Below are 20,500 nucleotides of genomic sequence, written 5' to 3' on the forward strand. Positions count from 1 at the left end.
AAAAGTACTGTTAAAAAGCATGACGATATGTCAATCTGACTGAAATGTTACTTAGTGGTATCTCTCAGAGTCGACTAACACACCTTGGGTATTTATTGCATGTATAGGCCTATGCCTCAGTCGTACCCAAACTTAACTAGATTTTCTGTGAATTCTCCACAGTTCTCGATCTTTAAGTCAAACAGCATTAATGCGTCACATTACAAAAGTCACATTTTCATCTACCTCTCAATATGACCATAAAGTAGAGGAATATGTGAATTACAGTTGTATCAAAAAGTAAATCGTAGAGCATGGATTAAATGTGTGGACCTGTAAAAGTGTCCATGCTTCCACCTTTCAGCCAGTTTGTAACATGCTAACCTGTTTGCAAAGTCAACCGTGGGAAGGTGCAATAGTAACTAGCTGAAAGGGTTTCATATTTCCACCTACAGTAGCAGAGTCAGACAACTACCCATCAATAAATCCATTCTGCCCCGGTGTTTGTATGTCGTTGTTTATTGAGCTATAACTGTAGCTGGACTTAACTGTGCTAGTGTACATATACAAACTGTCTTTAGGTTGTGAATAACTTGTCAGGTGATGTCAGGTCATCTAAATTATTATACCGTAACATTACTGTGTAAATGTTACATAAAAAAGTTTTATAAAAGTTGGAATTTTCCAGAAGCCAGTCATGGATTTTAGTGTTATTTTTTCCCCCATAGTTATCTCATTGACCAACTATGTTGACCTAACTCAGTGACCCCTTCATATTCAATTGTGCTAATAGGAACATTAAGGGCTAGTTGCTACATAATACCTAGAATACAAAAACAAAAAATGACTATCTGTTTAAAGAGACTTCTATTGTTGTGTGTAATTTTTACGTCAATGTGCATAATACACTAACCTCAATGTAGGCTAAACCTGTAGTCTTTAATGCATTACTTATTAAATGTTCTACTTGTCCACATTCCCTGAAAGACATGATAATGACCAGCTCTGTACAATCCTTACATCTTCATCAGATTTAATGGAAGACCTGGGTTTATGTACTGTAGTTAGTAAGCATGTGAGTCATGGTAATTGGTAGCCCACACCCATGGAAATGACATCATGTACTCATACTGTCATGTTAGGCCGCTGACACATCATCAGGATTTACTCACAGATGAGAGAGAACATCAGAAGACGGCAATTATGTGGTAGACTGAAACCTCAAAATGTCAAAAAAAAAAAAAAAACACTTGGAAGGCAAATGCCTTTATCTCAAATTAAGCTCTGTGACTGTGTCTTTGATAGTCCACTGAGGTAAGACGCCTCGTGTTTGTATTCACACAGCTTCAAACAATTAGACTAACCTTGTGATTGTGTGCTGCAACGTCCTGAAGATGCAGACTTTAGCCATTTCAAATGAAGGCAAAAAGTCCTTCGGAGCAGAGCCTGTTCCTGACATTTTCTCTGCTTTTTACATTCCTCAGTGACAGACAACAACCTCATCAGCTCGCGTACTACTCTGGCATGCTCCATTAAGGATGCATTTCCATAAAATATTCTTTGTCAGAATCCGAAAATGGGCAAATTATCGGAACACTAAAACACCCCGGCGCACCGTACATCCCAAAGCAGACAGAAACGACCTCATTTAGGCCGTCTGAGCACAAGAAAGTGTCTCGCTGGTTACAGATCTGAGTGGCACGGATAGATCAACACAGCCACTTCTCACACATCACCTGGATGAGCACTTTCACATTTGTAAATCAATGAGGAGGGTAACCACATGTAAAAGAGCTGGGAGGGATTCCTGTCTGCCTTGGCACACATTTTGAGAACCAAATTACCTCTAGTGCAGCTCTCAGTTGGAGTCTCCATCCCAGGATCAATCTGTCCAGAAAGGGTGCTTCATGTGTTGATGGATATGAAAATGACAATGCTGATTTTTTTTTTTAAATCTCCTGGATAATAGGCAGATTTAGTGTGGATTTGTACTGATGTAGTGGGTCTGTATACAACCACCGAGTCCATGCTTTGTTTCCTGCTGCTCACTTTATGACTTCATTAATGCCATCACAAAGCTGTGGACACCTCAGTAGACTGTATCGCTGTAAATCACACACTGAGATAATGACGGTGGGTGTTCCAGCTCGCTAAGATTACTCCTTTTATTACAATCGGAGTGAGAGGACGTACAGTGGGCATGCAGGTATATGTGCAATGAACATTAGTAGATGCAAATAAAGCCTGAGATGGCAGCAACAGAGGCCGCTTCTCTGCTCCGTTTGAAATGTACTTGTATAACATAATTGCAAGTCAGAAATATCAAGCAGCCATAAAGTCAACAGTGAAAACAAAGCCATTACTGATAGCCACCCCCCCCCCCCCCCCCCCCCCCCACACACACACACACACACACATCACTGAGAGCTTACTGTATATTTAGTAACTGCATTGTGATACAAGAACCACACAAACATACATAAAAGACAATCACCGCTCTTTGACTTATGTCTGGTGCGGGGTTAAACATTATAGCAGCCTCCCCGTATTGACACAGCTGTTAGACAAACTATAGACTTGCCACTGCAGACTACGGCATGTCTTTATTTTGTGCCGTACACCCACTAATGACAGCTTTAGTGGTGGTAATTCCGCAGGGTTGAATATGGGGTGAGGTGTGTGACTCACGTCCTGGGCTCCTATCCCCCCCCCACCCCACCCCTCTCAGTTGCCAGATGTCCTGCCAGTTTTCCTGTAGTGTCTCTCTCTCTCTTTCTCTCTTTATGAGGGTGCAAGAATCCAAAATTGCTGCGTTAAGTCCTGACAAAATTATTTGTAGTCGTTTTTCATACCATGGGCATTTTTTAAATAGTTTGCTGAGCTTAAGCTTCCCGTCATTGACCTGTGTGGCCCCTCAAGGCCCTCAACAGATAATGAGTTTGGTGGATATGATCCCTGTTGAGTTTATTCAAATAAAATCAATGTGTCATTCACTCAAGAATTACATTTAAATTAATAAATCCCACCGTGTAATTGTTTGCTGTAGTTTTGTGTCACTCTTGTAATGTGGAGCTCCTTGCACAGCTCAGCACTTCAGGCCTTGATGGACAAAGTGAATATGCGCTTTAATACTCTCACACACTTTAATCCCCCATGTTCTCTCTCCTCTGTGTCAAATCTCCAGTGTGAGGGAGGGAGGGAGGGAGGGAGGAGGAGGCGAGGAGAGGAGGGCTGGGTAGGTGGGAGGGTTGGTAATTCATGCACACATGTGCCTGCCTGTTCCTCCGGTGACAGGACCAGGGGGAGGGGCACATGATAAATTGCCTTCCACCGGGACCCTCCGAGCACAGCCACCATGATGTGGGGAGAAATGGAAATTGCTCCCTTTCACCGTCATTACATCAGTTTAGGACGCGTGTGGGCCTCATACACACCATGAGAGGAGTTTGTTTCATCTGAATAACCGCTGTGAGAAAGACAAGGGACAGCGTTTCTAAATAAATAGCGATAACTGTGACTGCAGCTGGGTCAACAGTTTCCAAAAGAGCTGAGAGGCCAAGTTAATGTTGTTCGAAGTCGACCATACTGCGAACATCCTGTACGTGCAAAATATACACTCGCCAGTACTTTTTTAGTTCAAGTTGCGCTAAAGCTGTTCATCATTTAGAGGTGGCTCATTTCAGTGTGTTTGTGTGGACTCACTTGTCTACAAATGTACTGGTTTTGATCCATTACATTTGCTCTAGCTTATTTAAAAATACAAACAAGCTAAAATAAAACAGCCGACGTTGCTCATCAATATCTAGAATTAAGTATCACAATAGGTTTAATGCCGTCTTGTGCGTAAACAACTGGGATAAAGACGGAAACGGGTAAAAACAGCAACAATATGAAACAGATGTCTATACTCTTGGAGGAATTGTAATTGTAAAAATATCTTTAAATGGCATTAAATAAACGCAATCTTTGCATATAGAAACGACGTTTATACTTGCATGAGAATCTCACAATTTTGCGCACGGACAAATGAAATGCTGCGAATTATGTTGTTAACAGGTGGAGAAATGATCCAATGCAAATTTAATAGCGTCCTGTAAAGCAATCATACACAATCCTTACACCTCTTTGCTTTTAAACGTGTGACTGGCCTGCGGATCGAAACACGTCTTGTGTGGCTCTGAATCTATTTTATCATGAAGTCGAAGGCACTATTAAAATGTTTGTGTATCACACCTGAAAAACGGCCATTTATTTAATCCACCCTTCGGTATTTCTTTCGAGGTTGTAAATTATTATTATTTTTCTAACAGTATTTTAATCAAGAAATTTACAAATGCACTTGTGTGATTCAGAATTTTAAAACGCAGGATCTCAGCTTTCCTTGTCAGACTTTTCTTGGGCGTATTTAATCAATTTGACTTTTTACGCAGGATTTATCCTCACCTAAAATAAGACCCATGTCAGAGAACTGTTTTCAACGACGTAACCCATCAGCAAACTAAATAGGTTCACATAAATGCACTTTCAAACACAAACTATTCCCACACTTCTTCATCCGTCAACTCGATTGCACGTGTGCACTATTTAAAAATAACTGTTTAAGGCTTCTCAGTTAATCGGCAGATAAACTAGTTTTTATGGAACGAGGGGAAGAAGCACATTATTCTGATCCAAATGTCTTCAGTTAAAAGAGCGATGTGTCGTTCTGACAAGCAAAAATACAGGCCTGTTACTAAAACAGCTCACATGTTTAATGGAAATTAAACTCCCAGTGCAATAATAATATTAATGTGTTCTAAATTGATTCCATAAAATACGTCAGAAAAGGAGGCACACGGAGATATGGAACAGAATTGTTTCTTATTTTTTTCCAGAATACATACAAAAAAATACCAATTCTCTTTCCAAGGTGTACACCTGAAAAATAACGGCAATTTAAAATGTGGACAATTTCTGAAATTTAAGAAACAAACATGCATGTAAATTATTTTCTTCTCCATGAGACATTAAATAAGAACAAATACAATCATAGCAAGTTCAAATTAACATCGAATTGAGGACCCCTACTTTGAATTAGTACTCTAACATGTGTGTGTGTTTTCACTTTACCTATAGAGTTCAGTTTCAACATAATGCACTTTTTGAGTTGCTCAAATATTTTCCATTTGCAGCTATTATCGCCTGCTTTTAAGCAGACATAAATAAATACAGAAGTCCACGGAGCCCGTCCATACGTTTAGCGCTGTTAATATAAAAGTCTTTATATTTGCATTCTTAGAACTATAAACTTCTCAGAGTCATTTCTTTTTCTCACTGATATCCCAGCGCTGACGCTGTGGTGAGTCTCTGGCCGTACAGTGCGTAAGGGGAGTAGTACGGGCCGGTGGCGGCAGGGACGGGAACAGGCGCCCCGGGGGTCGGCAGGGGGCTTTTGGAGTAGGGATGGTAGCGGCTGCTGAGTCCTAACGCGTGATGCGGGCTCCTCAGAGCCAAAGTCCCGGGACTTCCGGGGGCTCCTGACGGTGGCATGTGCATATGGCAGGCCATGGCTGCTGCTGCAGCGTTGGCCAGTGAAGAAGACCCGGGATAACCAGATATCAACTTCTCCGCCCCGGTAAAAGCAGTGTGTGTCCTCAGGTGATTAAGGAGCTCTTCTGAAGAGGAGAAACGCTTGTCGCACGGTCCATTTGCCGACACCCAGTTACAAACATGAGGGAGAGGGTCATTTGGGAGCATGAAACCGTAGGGGTACAATGGGTGTCCAGTAAATGATGGCGCCGTTGTGTGAACCCCATGCATGGGGTGTGTGGGGTACATTAGTGGGTAGCTGTTTTTCAGGGCGTTAGCGGCAGCTGCAGCTGCGGATTCATGCGTGCAGGAAGCGCTGGCTGCCCCCGCTAAGTGACTGGCACAATGGTAACTTAGGCAGTAAGGGTCTCTGCACAGGCTGGCTGACATGATGGACGGTGGAGAAGCCCCTGCCAGAGGACTGGATCCAGCCTTACTGCAGCCTAGTGAACTAGCCAGCTGTGCGTTTACCAAGCTCCCTCCGTGGGGCAGGAAGTGTTGGGGGTAACCTGCATAGGCCCCAGCCAAGCTACCTGGGTACGTCATACCAGCAGGAGGCAAGGGGAAAACTGTCTGTCCAGGTTTGTAAGGAGAAACTGGCGCCACAAGTCCTGACCCCAGCACGGATGCGGAGGAAACAGAAGTTACAGATGGGGAGTCCGAGGAGGAGCTGGTTTTAGTGCCAGGCGTTGTCTCCTGGTGCTGGTTCACCTCCACATTAATTCCACCACAGCTCACGCTTATCCTGCTGTGGCTCGTGGTGCCAGATCCGTCCGTATTGCCATTTTTATTACAATCAGAGTCTTTCTTTTCATCCCTGTCCCCACACTTTCCCTCGGATGGCATCGGGGACGCTGAGGTGCTGGAGTGGGGGCTGCCTGTCCGTGGCGTGAACGGCTGGCAGGTGGCGCTCGGCACTCGGAAACCAGACTTCTCTCCGCTCGAGACGCCCGAGGACGAGTCCTTCTTATCTGAAGGTTTCGAGTAAGGTTTGAAGCTAGATTTGTCATCCACACCGATGTCGCTCAGTTTTAAAGGACCCGATTTAGATTCCTTCTCATTAGATCCATTGGTCACCGAGGATAATTTGGAGGAGGGTGGTGGGTCCGGTTTGCCGATCTGAGAGCAGGTCTGCGCCAGCAGAGCAAGCGGACTCTTCTTGGCATCTAGCTGCAAAAGAAAGACGAAATAGAGGTTTAAAAATGCCATCGAATGCGTAATAGTTGCTTTCTGTTATGACAGTGAAAATACATCTTGAGAATATGCCGTTTATTTAGACTGCTGACATTTCCAAACGGAGATGCATATGTGGCAATTACGCACGGCTCTTACGTGAACAACACTAAAACTGGATTTTCACTAACATTAAATTTTGGCGCTTAATACTCAACATTCCTATTTAAAATAACAACTACACGTTTAGATTGGATTGTGTTACCCCCCCTTATCCCGGGATAAGAGCAATTAGATTCCCAAAACGCAGTCACACGAAGCACCCGTAAGTTGGGAGACTACGGAACATTTTATATACACACAGACATTCAACATCTCCTTCTTACCTCTATGGGACTAACCGGGGTAGAAGGCAAAGGCTGCAGATACTCCGGGTGCAAAATGTGTCCTGATCGTGCAGTAAGCATTTTCAAAACCTTGATGGGGAGTCGGTTCGCTTGCCGTAGTGGATCAGACGGTGGCGTGGAGTGGAGAAAGGGCTTGTTGATGCTCGCTGAGCTGCTACTCCGAGAACTGCTGCTTTCCCAGGCTACACGAATATCACTATTTTTCAGAGCAGACGCCGAGGGCGATGTGATCATGTCCCAATTGACAGGAAATGAAACGGCGTTACTTTCGTCAGATTCATTAAGAAAACGAAAGAGGGGGGGGGGGAAGAAAAAAAGGCGTGGAAGCTCTCTCTGGGATAAAAACAGTGAAACTGTTCAATAATCGGTAATCCTGTTGGTAAAGGAGCGAGGCGCGGCTGCTGGAAAGGAGAGTGTGCGAGGCTATCGCAGATCCGTGGCTGCGTCTTGCACCATGAGCGCTGCGCCTTGAGTGCGTCTGTCTGCAGGTCCTCGCTCTGTACTCCCGAAGCACGAACTGGTAGAAATTTTCACTTCAAAAGCAGCTGAATTAGTCCGAGATTAAAGCCTTTGCCGCCTTCCAATCAAATGGGACCCTGAGGTGATTGGAGGGTCAAGGGGATGTGACGTTCTCCTCTTTGTAAGCGCCTCTATTTCGACAGCTCGGGGGAGGAGATAGGCTGCAACATCTTGGTTGCCGTGAACGCTTACACTATTTTCGATGTTGGGCTACGGGGCTGCACATGAGGAGAAGTATTTACAATTTACCAAAAATAAACAACTCCTCTACGTTTCACCCCCTGAAACAGTTTTCTCTCTAAAATAGTTTAAAATGTATTCAGAAAAAAAATCATTCGTTTTTTTTTTTTTCACAAGGTCAGCAACACTCAATTTAAAGCTAATTTAATTGCTGGATTATGTTTTAATATTTATAAAATATAAAGAGATTATATTTAGAGTATCTCAGTGTAACAATGTAAGTTTTAAACTCAGAGGAGCTACAGATGTTGGTGAAAACAAACATCACTGACCTCGTTACTGCTGAATCACATAGGCTAATAAAATAGATAGTCACGAAGAGATCTAATTATGTAGTTAAAACTCAATAAAGCACTTTTCGAAGCGTTTTATTCTTCCATACTTTGAGCCGGGAGACGCACAAAATGTGTGCGCGTTACGCACGTCCACGACTGGGACTTTTTTTTTTTTCCCTCGACTGGCAAACATAAAACCAACCACTTCAGCTTGAATTCCCTAAACAGACAAGCGTTGACAGGAATAGACCAATGTAGTGATGGAGGGATGTGAATGTCACATGTTTTCAGTATAATATACACCGCCCTTCTATTTCTATCTCCACCCCTCCGTCAAGTGTCAATTCTGCTCCACCGCAATCAATCAGTTATTTGTCAGACGCTGTCAATCCTGCGCTTGATTTATGTCAGCCATTGTGGCTGATTACATGCCAGTGTGACTGCAGGAGGAGAACAAATGGAGGAGAGAGACATTCTGCAAGAGACACCAAGTTTTTTGAGAGACTAAAACGACTCGAGTTTTTTTAAGAGAAGCCTCGAAAACAGCTAAAATCCCTCATGAAATATTCTGGACTAAACATTTCATTTCTGTCTCTTATTTCGCAAAGTCTAAAACTTTTTGATTTCTGCTTTAAAAACCCCCCTCGAAGGTGACACACACACACACACACACACACACATGATGACAATTTAACACGTTACCGACAGAGCAGCTCACGTGCTCCATGGAGTGGCCGTTAACGTGCTAAAGTGCTTTTTCCGTAATCGGCCGATTATGTAGTTAAGAGGGAAACCTTGAGGGGGAAAGAAAAAGGCGCGCCATTAGCACTTTCAAAAACATCTCAAGTAAAAGAGATGTGTGTGTGTGTGTGTGTGTATATATATATATATATATATATATATATATATATATATATATATAGACAATAACAATCTGTGTAGCCCAGTTACAACAAGACAGGGTAAGTCACTTCAAACTATGTGCAGTAAATAGGCATTACATTTATTTCTACGTGTTCAGTAAGCCTGTAAAAAAAAGTGAACCCAGTCCATTTTGGCTAAACGCGCCTGCTATTGTGTTGTTCCAAGCTGTCATCTGCAACAAGAACAACAAAGCCAGGGAAGAGAGAGAGAGAGAGAGAAAAGAAGAAATCCAGACATTTTATATTGATGTCAGCTCGATTTTATTTACATACAATGAGAATGATTTATTTTTTTCTTGAAGAGGTAAGAAGAAGCGGACAGGCAGGGAGAAAAGAAGAAGGATGGTGTGTCAGGCCGCGGAGAAAAGAAGTTGAAAATGCCTTGAACTATTCACCGCTCACATGGCTAATCAGTATTGAGGCTCGAGGGCAAACCGGGCAGCTTTTCAACGCGCTTTTTCCTTTCATCTCAATCGGGATAGAGGCGCTCAATTAAAAGCCTATCAGTTTGTTAGTAAATCAACGCCTATCAAAGTTGTCACATCAAACAAAACGATTATTATTGCAACCCGCCTCTGCCATTAATCTCTTTCTGTGGTAATCTACTTGACAGGTCAACTTGGAGAGCAAGAAAACCTGGAGTGGACAGTCAAAGGGGTAAAATGTATATATTTTTTTATTTAAAAAAAAAACCAAACAAAACAAAACTACATCATCGTTACATAAATTACACGACACATTTTAGCTTCCAATTCGACACGAAAGCAATTTAATATGAACGACACAGAAAGTAAAATCAAATAAACACTTTTTATCCACGAGGGGAAAACTGCATTATTATTATTATTATTTTTATAAAACTTACTCGAGATGAAAACAGTATTTAAAGATCTGTTCAGTTTATAGGCCTTCACTGGTCTGCTTGATTGACTGCTCTGTAAACTGTGTATGAATAAATGAAAACAGGCAATAATTGTCTTCTCTGTGAATACATAAGTCATCTTTTTTTTTTTTAGGGATCATGTGTAATATAAATAAACCACAGATTTAAATGGGGCCAAAAAGTTCTCTTTTTTATTTTATGTGATTTTTTTTTTATTTTTTTTTTTAGAAGAGGAAAAGACATTGAAAGTGAACGCAGCTCTACTCCTTCAAACGTTTTCAGTGTTTCTGTCTGGCAGGAAAATGGGGGGAGGAGGGAGGGGGGGGGACGTTTCACAATATGCAAAGATGTGTGATTGATAACAGGCTTGCTGTTTTCTGCAAGGGCTGTCAGTCCGTGACACAATATGTGAGTTATTAGGGCAAAGAAGGGCAACCATAAATTTTCAGTGTCAGGCGAAAACCCTCTTTATTGTCCGTATGACGAATGGGCTCCTGCACCAGACACCAAAATACTCGGCATTCCCCTTAAATGGGAACACATTTTTGCGACCATAATTCACGATATTTAAATAGAAAGTTTTAATATCCCCTTATATTTCATAACGCTGACATGTTTATGAATCACTCTCTGCATGCACATACAACTGTTTACATCTCGTGAGGAAATATGTTGAATTCACAAGGAGATACACTCTGAGCCGAACACCTTCTTTTTTTTTAGCAAGGATAAATATATTCATTTTTCTTGCGTAAAACCACGTAAAATATAGGCCTATAACACACAATTAAACAGTCATTTGTAATTAATACATGTGGTTTTACATAGCTATAGTTAACCTTTAAAATGACACTTTGCTAACGCTCTTTTTAAACTTCACAAACTTAAAATATATCTTATTTTATCTAAATCACTTGTTCCTCTTTTTTTATTAGGCTACTTGGAGGCGATATTCCAACTTTAATTTAATAATGTATTTTGCTTTTTTAGTCTGCAATAACAGTAACAGATAAAAGGTAAACATACAGGGTTCACAACAGCGTGTTAAAACTCTTGGACCGCATGCATGAGGTCCCCTACAACAAGATTTTCTACAACTCCAAGAAGGAAGCAGAGGTTTACAGGAAAGTCCGTGACACCACATTACCTGGAATCATTGCCTACTAAGCTCCGGTGTAAAACGTCAAAGAAAGTAAACGGATTTAAAAAAAAAGAAGCTTTAATAACATTAAACTATAATCCCTCCGTCTTTAATCACTTTCTTTTATGACGCGAAAGTGTGAGCGCTCTGTGAAGCACTAACAGGAACTCGGTTTAGGACTGAAGCCATGCAGACGCTCGCGCTGTCTTCTCCTGCGCGAGGAGCAAGGGGAGAAAGTGAGCTTTTTCCGCGTGTGGGAGGTCCCATGTGACGTCACACAAACATACAGCGAGGTAGCAGAGAGACAACGCTGGTGTTTCCAAACTGTTCGACACTCTTCTGTTCCATCGTGATCCTCAAAATAATGCAGTTAAACGCGTACTTTTACAAGCACAACATAATCTGTCATTAGCATAGACTGCAGAGAGACGTGGGAATAAAGGAGTGAGGCAAACTGTTCTCATGTCTGGCTGGTAGACTGGCTCTTTAGAAAACTTGCGTAAAACTTTTTTTTTTTTTTTTCAAAGGTTAATCTAAAACCAAATGGAACTTTGTTCCAAAGGTTTACAAAAACAACAGTGTCACTATTTGTCATATGTTCATCTTCCTCAGCTGCAGACTTTTTACATTCAAATCCCAAATTTGTCAGGTTTTCTTTTGCCACCATATTTGAATAATGTGTAGCCAAAAGGTCAAAACATGCATACAAATAAAGTAAGGCTGTTGTAAAATAAAAGGGAGGACTAACTAGATGTGAATCTATTTCATTTATTATTTCATCTGGCTATAGCACCCATAATATGACAATTTAAAGGGTCCCTTCGTCATTATTTTCATAATGCAGTTATTTCTTATGTTCTTAGGGATGAAAATACTTCGATATAGGGGGTCTTAAGATGCCTTCCAAAAAAAATTATAATCACTTAAACTAATTCTAAATTGTATACTTTAGCCAAAATTGTAAAACTAGAAACAAAGTAGCATAAAATACTTCAAATGTAAGTTTGTACATGACAGCAACAATGTGGTTTCTGCTCATTACAGATAACAATGAACACACCTGTGTGTCTATTTAATTGTATACGACAACTAAGTGTTAATGGAAATTACTTTCAATAAATTAAATTCACTTTTTTAATACAATAAATACCTACTGTATATAACATCATTTTCTATGACAAGTGTTTAAAGTGGCATTATAATGTATGGGCTTGGCTTCTGGTTACGTTATATGCCTCACCCACTGGGGGTCCCTAGTATTGGTCATGGGAACCTATGCACTATCTCATTCTGCACATTAGAGTTGGTTAGAAATACCTGTTCCTCAAGCAGTATTTAATGAGGCAGTGTGTGTCCCAATGTCTTACAGTTTATAAAATTAATAATATACGGACATTTATTCTTAAAAATAGTAAGAAAAAAAAGTGTGCGTGTGTTTTTGACCAGTAATAATAGTGTCACTATGAAGTCTGAATAGAGCACCATTCTTTGTCACTTTGTCAAAAAAAGTGTTTAAAGGTTCCATGAATAGATGCTGCTTGGCTGCTAGTTTTCACTGGAACTCCTTTTCAACGAAGACAGAAGTAAGCCCATATTACGTAGGATATTCAACGTGACTCAAACGTTGTTGCTTTAGGGATAAGCTGGGTTGATTAAGTCTCTTTCCTTTTTTTAAATTCAGTTCAAATCTGCAAAGTACTATAGTCAGTGCTCATGCCAAATTCATTATTTTGCCAATGAGATAGTCAATGACAGTGTGTTCTGCATAATTATAATCTATGTGTGGTTCAAGATGACCATTGTTGTTAACTCTTTAAACTCAATTCAGAAAATGTAAAAGAACAGGTCTTTGGTTCCGTTATTATATGGCCAGTTGTGCTCATGGATGGGAAAAACCGAAGACAATCTGGACTGCAATGCAAGCATCGCCTTAAATAACAAATCATTGACAAAAACTGAGCAAGCCAAAATTCAAGATATGTTGATAAAAGACATGCCTGTTTATGTGTTTTCTTCTTACCACTTATGCATAATTTCTAGTCTTCATATAAGCTAAACAAATAAGCTATGTAGGCTATAGTACTCCACCTCCTGTATAATTGCTGCGATTGAAGGATTTAGACTTATCGTACCTAATCTTTAGGGATCAAATTACTTTTCTAGCCGCATGTGGCCATTGAAGGGACCGCAGTTTTAAACACCTCAGTGTTGGCTTTGCATTTCCACTTGACTAATTCTGTGGAGTGAGAAGTTATTTTATGAAAACGGGGCAGCAGTGTGCCCATCTCGTCAGGGGAAGTTGGTAAAAAAATCTATCTCTTGTTCATTAGCAATAATTGGACAGGAATAGTATGTCGTAGGCCTACCATAAGTAGCCAATTGATATGCAATGTTTTTGGGTTCGAAGGCAAACTCCTTCAAGAATGTCCTCCTTCATCCATGTGCAATAATAAGGCTATAGCCTATGACTTAAATAATCTCGCATTTAGGGAAAACACTTAATTTAGGTATATTATTATACAATAAAAAAGCTAAAGTAGCCATTTAAACTAACATGTTAAATTGACCCTTGCTTGTGTTATAGTTTACTCTCATTTACTCTGTCATGGACAAAAGCGTCCGCTGAATGAATCGTAGACTGAATACATAGGTTTAAGAGAGAGGATGATATATATGCTAGTATTTCTGAGCAATGCAATGTTGGTGTATAAGACAACGTTCTTCAATAATGATTAACATTCAAGACTAGATAATCTTATAATTGTCAAGAAAAAGCAAAAGGCTAGTCTTCTATCAGGGAAACTGTTTCAACTTAAACTAATAGAGGTACCAACAATCCATTATGTCAGTTTAAAAGCTACTTTAGCTCTGATAGTAGTCTAACCCTTTTACTTTCTTCACACACTAGCAGTGTCAAGTCCATTACCCTGAATAGCTTCTGTTCATGCCTTGATCATTTGAGTGTTATGGACCCATGATTTATACTGGTGTTTGGGGGGGGGGGGCGTGCCATAGCATATTCTTGACTGAAACTGTTGTCACTGTTGTGATACAGTTATTGAGAAGGTGTAGAACTAATGACTTTTGTATCACAAAAAAGTAATAGGTTTAGATAAGCCTACATGTTAAGGGAACCCATTGCAGCAGCACACTGACTGTTCACCATTCTATGACACAGTGTGTCCACGTGCTTCCGCACAACAGCAGGTCAGCTGATTCAAACGGCACGCGGAAACTGGAGAGTCACTGAAAAGCGGCAGTCAATCTCCAGAGACCGCTTTCACATCCCTTCACCTTTCTCATGTTGACAGCGGCGCGCAGGACTCTGGATATCAGCTCAGGTAGTTTGTTTGACCACACAGTCAGCGGGGCTGTCATCCTCTGGAGGAAGTTATGGCACAGAACGAGTCGTTAGTCGCGCTGAATGGAACTCAAGTAAGTTTTGTTTCAAGAAACTTTTCCGTCTCACGTTTGCTTCCGCTCTTATTTTCCACACAAGTTAACCCACTTTAAATAATAAAAAAGTAGACCTTTAAACTGTGCTCAATCTATGCGAGCGTTGTTTATTTCTCCTGCATTACCGGTGTCATGTGACACACTGAAGCTAATGTTACAGTCGTGACTTTCACTTTGCCAGCTCCTCCTCCAACTTCACTTGACAAATGAATGCCTCCAAACTACAACAGTGAAATGTATTACATGATTATACCTTCACAAAAATAAATACTTTTTACAGCAGTTACACGCTTCTACTGCTCTGGGTTTTAAAGAATGGAAGCCTAACAGCTGTGTCTTTTAGTCCAACTGTATTTGCTGATATGAAATGTAAATGAATGACCCATAATACAAGGAGTATCCTGTTTATAATTTTGAGTGGTGACTTTTATTATTGTTATCACATGTTATTATGTTATTTCCTCCATATTCCTCCACACTTTATTGATATTTTTTTACTTCCCAACTTTCTCTGTCCCAAATCATTGGTGGATGTTTTCAAAGCATGGTCAAGACCTTCTCTATGGACAGTTATTTATGACTAATAAACGATTAATCCCGTAATAAATATTAAGTTTTCTGTGATCTTGTCAGAGATGTTATTGTATCATTGCTACTTTTCTTCTTGTCAATCTCTCATATTTGTTTGAACTTTTAGATATCTTACATCGGACATGACTGTAACGACATTCCAGACTTCCTTGGAGACCAATACGGCCACTTTGCGAGAAGGCTGGATCTAAGCTTCAATCAGCTCAGGTAGATGACAGATGCACAGACGACAAACATATAATCACAAGCGTGTGCCGTCTCAATCTCTCCCCCTCCCTCTTTTTGCCTGTCTGTTACTGAGAGACATGCATCTTTACATCAGGTGCAATTGAATTTGTGCCCTCAGTCTATAGGTGTCCAGAGTGTCATCACAACATCAAAGGGCTGAATGAGTGTTAGAGCTGGGCGGGTGCCACGCTGGGGCAGGATAAAAGGCGCGATCGATAAATGTGACATGCTAATTCGAGGGCGGCAAAATAGAAGAAAAGATTCCTCTGTCAGGACATGAAGGAACACCTCATGGCAGCCGCTTCAGAGGGGGCTGCCATCTCAACAGCAGGGCTTGCATAGTTGATCTGGCAAGTAAAAGAGAGGAGATGATGGTTATAAGGTGCTTTTGTTTCTGAACCCTTTTGGTGACTGTCAGGCCGTGACGCTGCTCAATAGAGGCAATCTTTTTGATGAAATAGTTGTCTGGAGGCAGTTGTCTGCGCTGATGATGTGGAGTCTTCAATTGTTCTGATTTACGTCTTGTCATACGGCAAGATCCGCCCTCACGCCAAAATGTTCAGACCTGAAGGAAATGTGTGTTTAGAGTTGATGAATGAAACAAGGCACTGCAAGTGTGTGCAAATTTCACTGATTTGTTTCATGAAATAGAATTTATAACCGACTGACCGTGTGACCCAATATTCACTTTACTTAATTTGAGATCACCTTGATTTAAGGGTTTCATGAAAACCTTATAAATGCGCTACAGTGGAAGATTATTACCAAGTCTGTTACTTGAGTTTGAGAGCTCAACCCTCTTAACTGACCCCCTAAATCCACGAATAAACACATGCATGAATAAATACAATTATAATGTACATGGTGAACAGATCCTATGGCAGTAGACTAGTGTTTAGACAGCATGATTATTTCTAAAGATTTAAGTACAGTACAAGGGCTCTTTATTTATTTATTTATTTACTTTATTTTCACTTGAAGCTCTGCAACAGAAAAAAAAAAAAAGTGGTCAACACATCCTCCTTCATCCATGGTTTAGAACTAATCGCTGAAGGCTCTTACTTAGTGTATAACTATGCTCAGTTCTTGAGTGGTTGATAAGACACTTTATGTATTAGTATTATCCGACAAAGACCTCTAAACAGCAGATACTGCAGTAAATCTATCGATTGCCATCGGATCATGGCTGCGAGGTTCATGGCATTAAACACTCGGACAGCTGAATAATAGATGTCTTGCTGTTTGCTCAGAGGAAGTAAGAGCCTGGTGTGTTGCAAACAGCATTATGAAATCTGGCTTAAACAACACGTTAGCGCGTGTTGCTTTCAGGGAGATCAAGGCTGACATTATCTTTCTCGCCCTTGAACCTGTCACATTAAGAGCTTGATGTTTAGAATGAAATATTTATGGCTCCGATATTACTAATTCATTATTAATTCTCAGTTTGGATAATCTGAGATGTCAGATATCTTTACCAAACTTCAAAGGGTGGTGTGGGCAGAGAAGCAGTGCAGAAGTAATGAAATGGTACCGTCCAACCATCTGGGGCAGATATATCAGTGCACTATTGATTGATGGGTTGCTGTTGGGCAAACTGATCTGTTACACAATGCTTCATCTTTTCTCCTATAGATAGCCTGCTTGAAGGCTTCTTATCAAATCCCATACACTAAGAGACAGTTTTCCTTTCTGTTAGAAACATTTCACACACTCTCACTTTTTAAGCTCTTCTACGCGTTGTACTGCTTCTTCTACCGACATTTGTAAAATGTGTTTCAACAAATTCCCAGAAGTGACTCTTATTAATAACAGGATCTCTGAACACGGTGTCTCTATTTATACCGTAAAAATAATATTAATAAAAATATGCATTACTGACGTGCTCGCCTGGTTATGCAGCAGGATTTTCCACCAAGCACACACTGTCCGTTCAGACCTAATTATACATTATCTCTTAAATTCATTTCCTGTCGCAATTTGGGAGGCTACGGACGGCCAGGGCTGGGAAACTCAATAAGAAGCCTGACATGTGATAAAGTTGTACGCTAACTTCAGCATAGCAACCCTGTTAGTACTTTTGATCTCCATAAGAATGCACCTAAGAGGCCCCTGACTCACAGCTTAATGGTGGAAAAGCTTTTCCCTGGGAAAGAGGACTTTGTTTTTTCCTGATAGAAGATTGCTGACAGATTTGGCTTGAAACACAGGGCGCCGGTAGCACAGTGGTTAGTCCGTGTGCCCCGTGTACAGAGGCTTCGATCCACGTGGTGGCCGTCCCAGTGTTGGGTCTGCTCTGTGGCTCCGTCATCCTCCTCCGTCTTTCCTCAATTTCCTATTCTGTCCACTTTTCCTAGCTCGACTGTAAAGTCATAAATAGCCACAATATTAATGAAAAAAACAATGCCACAATTACTTTGTATAGTAAGATCCAGAATAACCTGCAGTGTGACTCATTCTCCAAGCACTACATCTTGTGAAGCACAGCTATGAAACAAGGAGCACGTACGCCTTTAAAGTAAAGCGAGGTATCATCTGCGTGTGAAGTAACCCCAATACTTCTGTTCTGTGAACGGGTAGTATTTTTGATTTTCACTTGGTACAAGTATTACATCTTGTTGTCTCAACCTTCAAGGCTCTACAACCTGACGTTGCTTGTCAGTTAGCAGAGACATTTTGTGAATTGACGCCGTGACCTTGTTTCAGAGTCAGCTCGAGCAGGCCAGGTGTAAACAGATGCACATGTGAGGGGGAGCTCAGCGGAGCGCCTTGGGCATCGTGCACTTTCTCCATGCTGCTTGACTCGAATCTAGAGAGAGACATTGCCAGAGTTTGTTGAAGCTAATATGCTTATTTCTGTCACCTCAATTGACAACACTCATCCAGCAAGCTGACAGTGAGACACAATGAGAAGCAATGTACTCGCACCACCTTAAACTGAGTGCTGTGTGTGTGTGTGTGTGTGTGTGTGTGTCGCACATAGGTTTATGTTTGTGTGTCATGCTTGTATGCAGTGTTGGTGCATCTGTCTCTGTGAACATAACTGTGAGTGGCTGGGCAGGTAATGGCAGGATGAAATTATGGTAGCGGGCTGTCACACCCACACCTCTCCCTGTGTGCTGCACTGTCAGCCTGTCTCATCAATGTGTTGAAAAGTGTGGCTCACAGGGAGATTTGTGTCTCAGGACTAGCATGGGTGGCATTGTGTCGTCCACTTTGTTCCAGGTCAGGTGTGTGTACACAGTGCAGCGAGTGGGCATGTGCTGTCATGACATGACTCCTCTCTGTGACTGGGGTGCTGGCATCTGTTCCGTGCAGCGTTACAGCGCTGGACACATGAGGTTTGAGGAAGACACATGTCTGTGAGTCACAGCGAGAATCCAAACATTTTTAGAACAGTGACAACCTTCCTTCTTAGATGTGACATTGCCGCTCAGTTTTGTAGTGACAGCATTTGTGAAACTGTAATCCAACCTTCACCTTTTTTTTTTTTATTGATTTTTTAACTAGATTTGTTTGAGCTTGTTAGATCACAGAGTTATGACAAATATTTTACAGAACATGCCAAATAGCTACAACAGTTGATCAGAATGCAAGATGTTCTGCATTTTACAGACAACCTCGTCCATTCTATGTAAGAATATAAGATATTTTGTTTTAAATGGTTTTCGGACACCTCAACGAAAAGTGGTATACCGTAGTACTTTTTTGACGTTGATTCAATACAGTAAGCTATTAACGAAGCATTAGCGCCTTCTATAAGAAAAAAAAAATCAAGTTTAAACTCATGAATAAATTCAAATAACAAATCGTCTCATACTATTGGCTGAAAATAAGCAGAAGGCTAAAGAGGAGGTGATCGCTACAATTGTTGCCGCCGAGACGGGGATTTGTTTTTAGCACCAAACGCCGTGCAATGTTTGCAGCGCTGCTCGCGCACTGTTCTGTAGCCTTAATTCATTAAAGCTTTTTTTTTTTGTAGTAGATGAACTAACGACATTTTTAACATGAAATTCTTCCTACCATTCAGAAATAAGTTGTTAGATAAATTGTTCATATTGGACTGAGCATTGCGGATGCTACCTGTGTATGTGTGTGTCTGTACAGTATGTGTGTGTGTGTGTGCTTGCATCTGAGGGGGTATGTGCTCACCCTGGCTATGTTGGTGATGGCAGGCGTTTTGCATTTTAATGACAAATCAAGTATGCTAACTCGCGCTTTAAAACGAAAGTGCTCTAAATGTCGCCCGGCTGTCAAAATGAGATGTAAGCAGTCTGATGAAAAGAGAACAAAGAAGACAAAGTAGGGAGGCCTGGTACACTGAGAAATGAAATAAAACCTTGTATGGCCTGTCAGCTGTGTCGTTTTATATTCATATCTAAAGAACATTATAGTATTACTCCGCCGCTCATGCCTCACTCATCTGTCTCTCTTAATTCGTCACAGGCGGCGCTCTGTCTTTCAAGTCGCTGTGTGTCAACACGGGAAGAGGCCTGCTAATTGACAAATGAGTGTCACAGACATCAAGTGATCCTTTTCTATCCAAGCTAGGTAGACTCTGGCTGTTTGATGGCGAGGGGAAGTGGAGGAGGAGCGGTGGAGGTGGGGGGGGGGAGGATGTCGGTTATTGGCAGAAGCCCAGTATGAGGCATTAGACCGGTCCGAGAATGAGAAGTGACAACGGCACGAGAGCCTGTCATTGTCTTGCCTAAGTGTTCAATCTTCAGAGATGCTGGTATGCAGATAAAGTGTCAGTTAGGAGGGGAGGAGATGAAACATTGGCAGTATGAAGTCCTCAAATCACTTAACTGGGAGCATAGAGTGTGTGTGTTTGGTAATGGTGGTGGCGGACTCTGTTCTGCTGAGGAAATGTATTCCATATCCGATCTATCAGGCTTGTTAAGGCCGATATTCGAGGATAACCTGTTCTGTGCCTCATAAATTAGAGAGGATGCGGCGCTCTCGTAGCCCTGTGAGATTTAAACCAGATGGATCAGAGGGACAAGGTCTGGCAGGAAGTAATGTATTTTTATCAAGGACATTGATATTTGGAGTCATTCTGTGGTTTTTAATTTTCACTCGGGGAGATTCTTTTTTTTTTTTTTTTTTTTTTTCAAATG

At 41.2% G+C, this 20,500-nt stretch overlaps 2 protein-coding genes across 2 annotated transcripts in view; one reads left to right on the top strand and one right to left on the bottom strand.

The window, feature by feature from the left end:
* Positions 1–4,822: 4,822 nt before the first annotated feature.
* znf503 (zinc finger protein 503) lies at positions 4,823–7,728 on the bottom strand. The gene is made up of 2 exons (XM_079362650.1): positions 7,107–7,728; positions 4,823–6,717 (listed from the first exon to the last, which is right to left on the bottom strand). The coding sequence occupies exons 1-2, from the start codon at positions 7,359–7,361 to the stop codon at positions 5,290–5,292; spliced, it is 1,683 nt and encodes a 560-aa protein (XP_079218776.1). The 5' UTR covers positions 7,362–7,728; the 3' UTR covers positions 4,823–5,289.
* Positions 7,729–14,278: 6,550 nt separating this feature from the next.
* lrmda (leucine rich melanocyte differentiation associated) overlaps positions 14,279–20,500 on the top strand; it is a 214,490-nt gene continuing 208,268 nt past the window's right edge. Inside the window, exons 1-2 of the mRNA XM_079362913.1 lie at positions 14,279–14,543; positions 15,262–15,362. Coding sequence (XP_079219039.1) covers positions 14,502–14,543; positions 15,262–15,362 — 143 coding nt within the window. The 5' untranslated portion in view covers positions 14,279–14,501. The remainder of the gene's footprint in view (positions 14,544–15,261; positions 15,363–20,500) is intronic.

The sequence above is a fragment of the Symphodus melops genome (assembly GCF_947650265.1).
Source record: "Symphodus melops genome assembly, chromosome: 15".
Lineage (NCBI taxonomy): Eukaryota > Metazoa > Chordata > Actinopteri > Labriformes > Labridae > Symphodus > Symphodus melops.

Bases quoted from the DNA above. Each gene is read 5' to 3' on its own strand.
- znf503 (XM_079362650.1), bottom strand. From the start codon at position 7,361: ATGATCACATCGCCCTCGGCGTCTGCTCTGAAAAATAGTGATATTCGT. The intron at 6,718-7,106 runs GTAAGAAGGAGA...TTTCTTTTGCAG, and splicing joins CCCCGGTTAGTCCCATAGAG to CTAGATGCCAAGAAGAGTCC.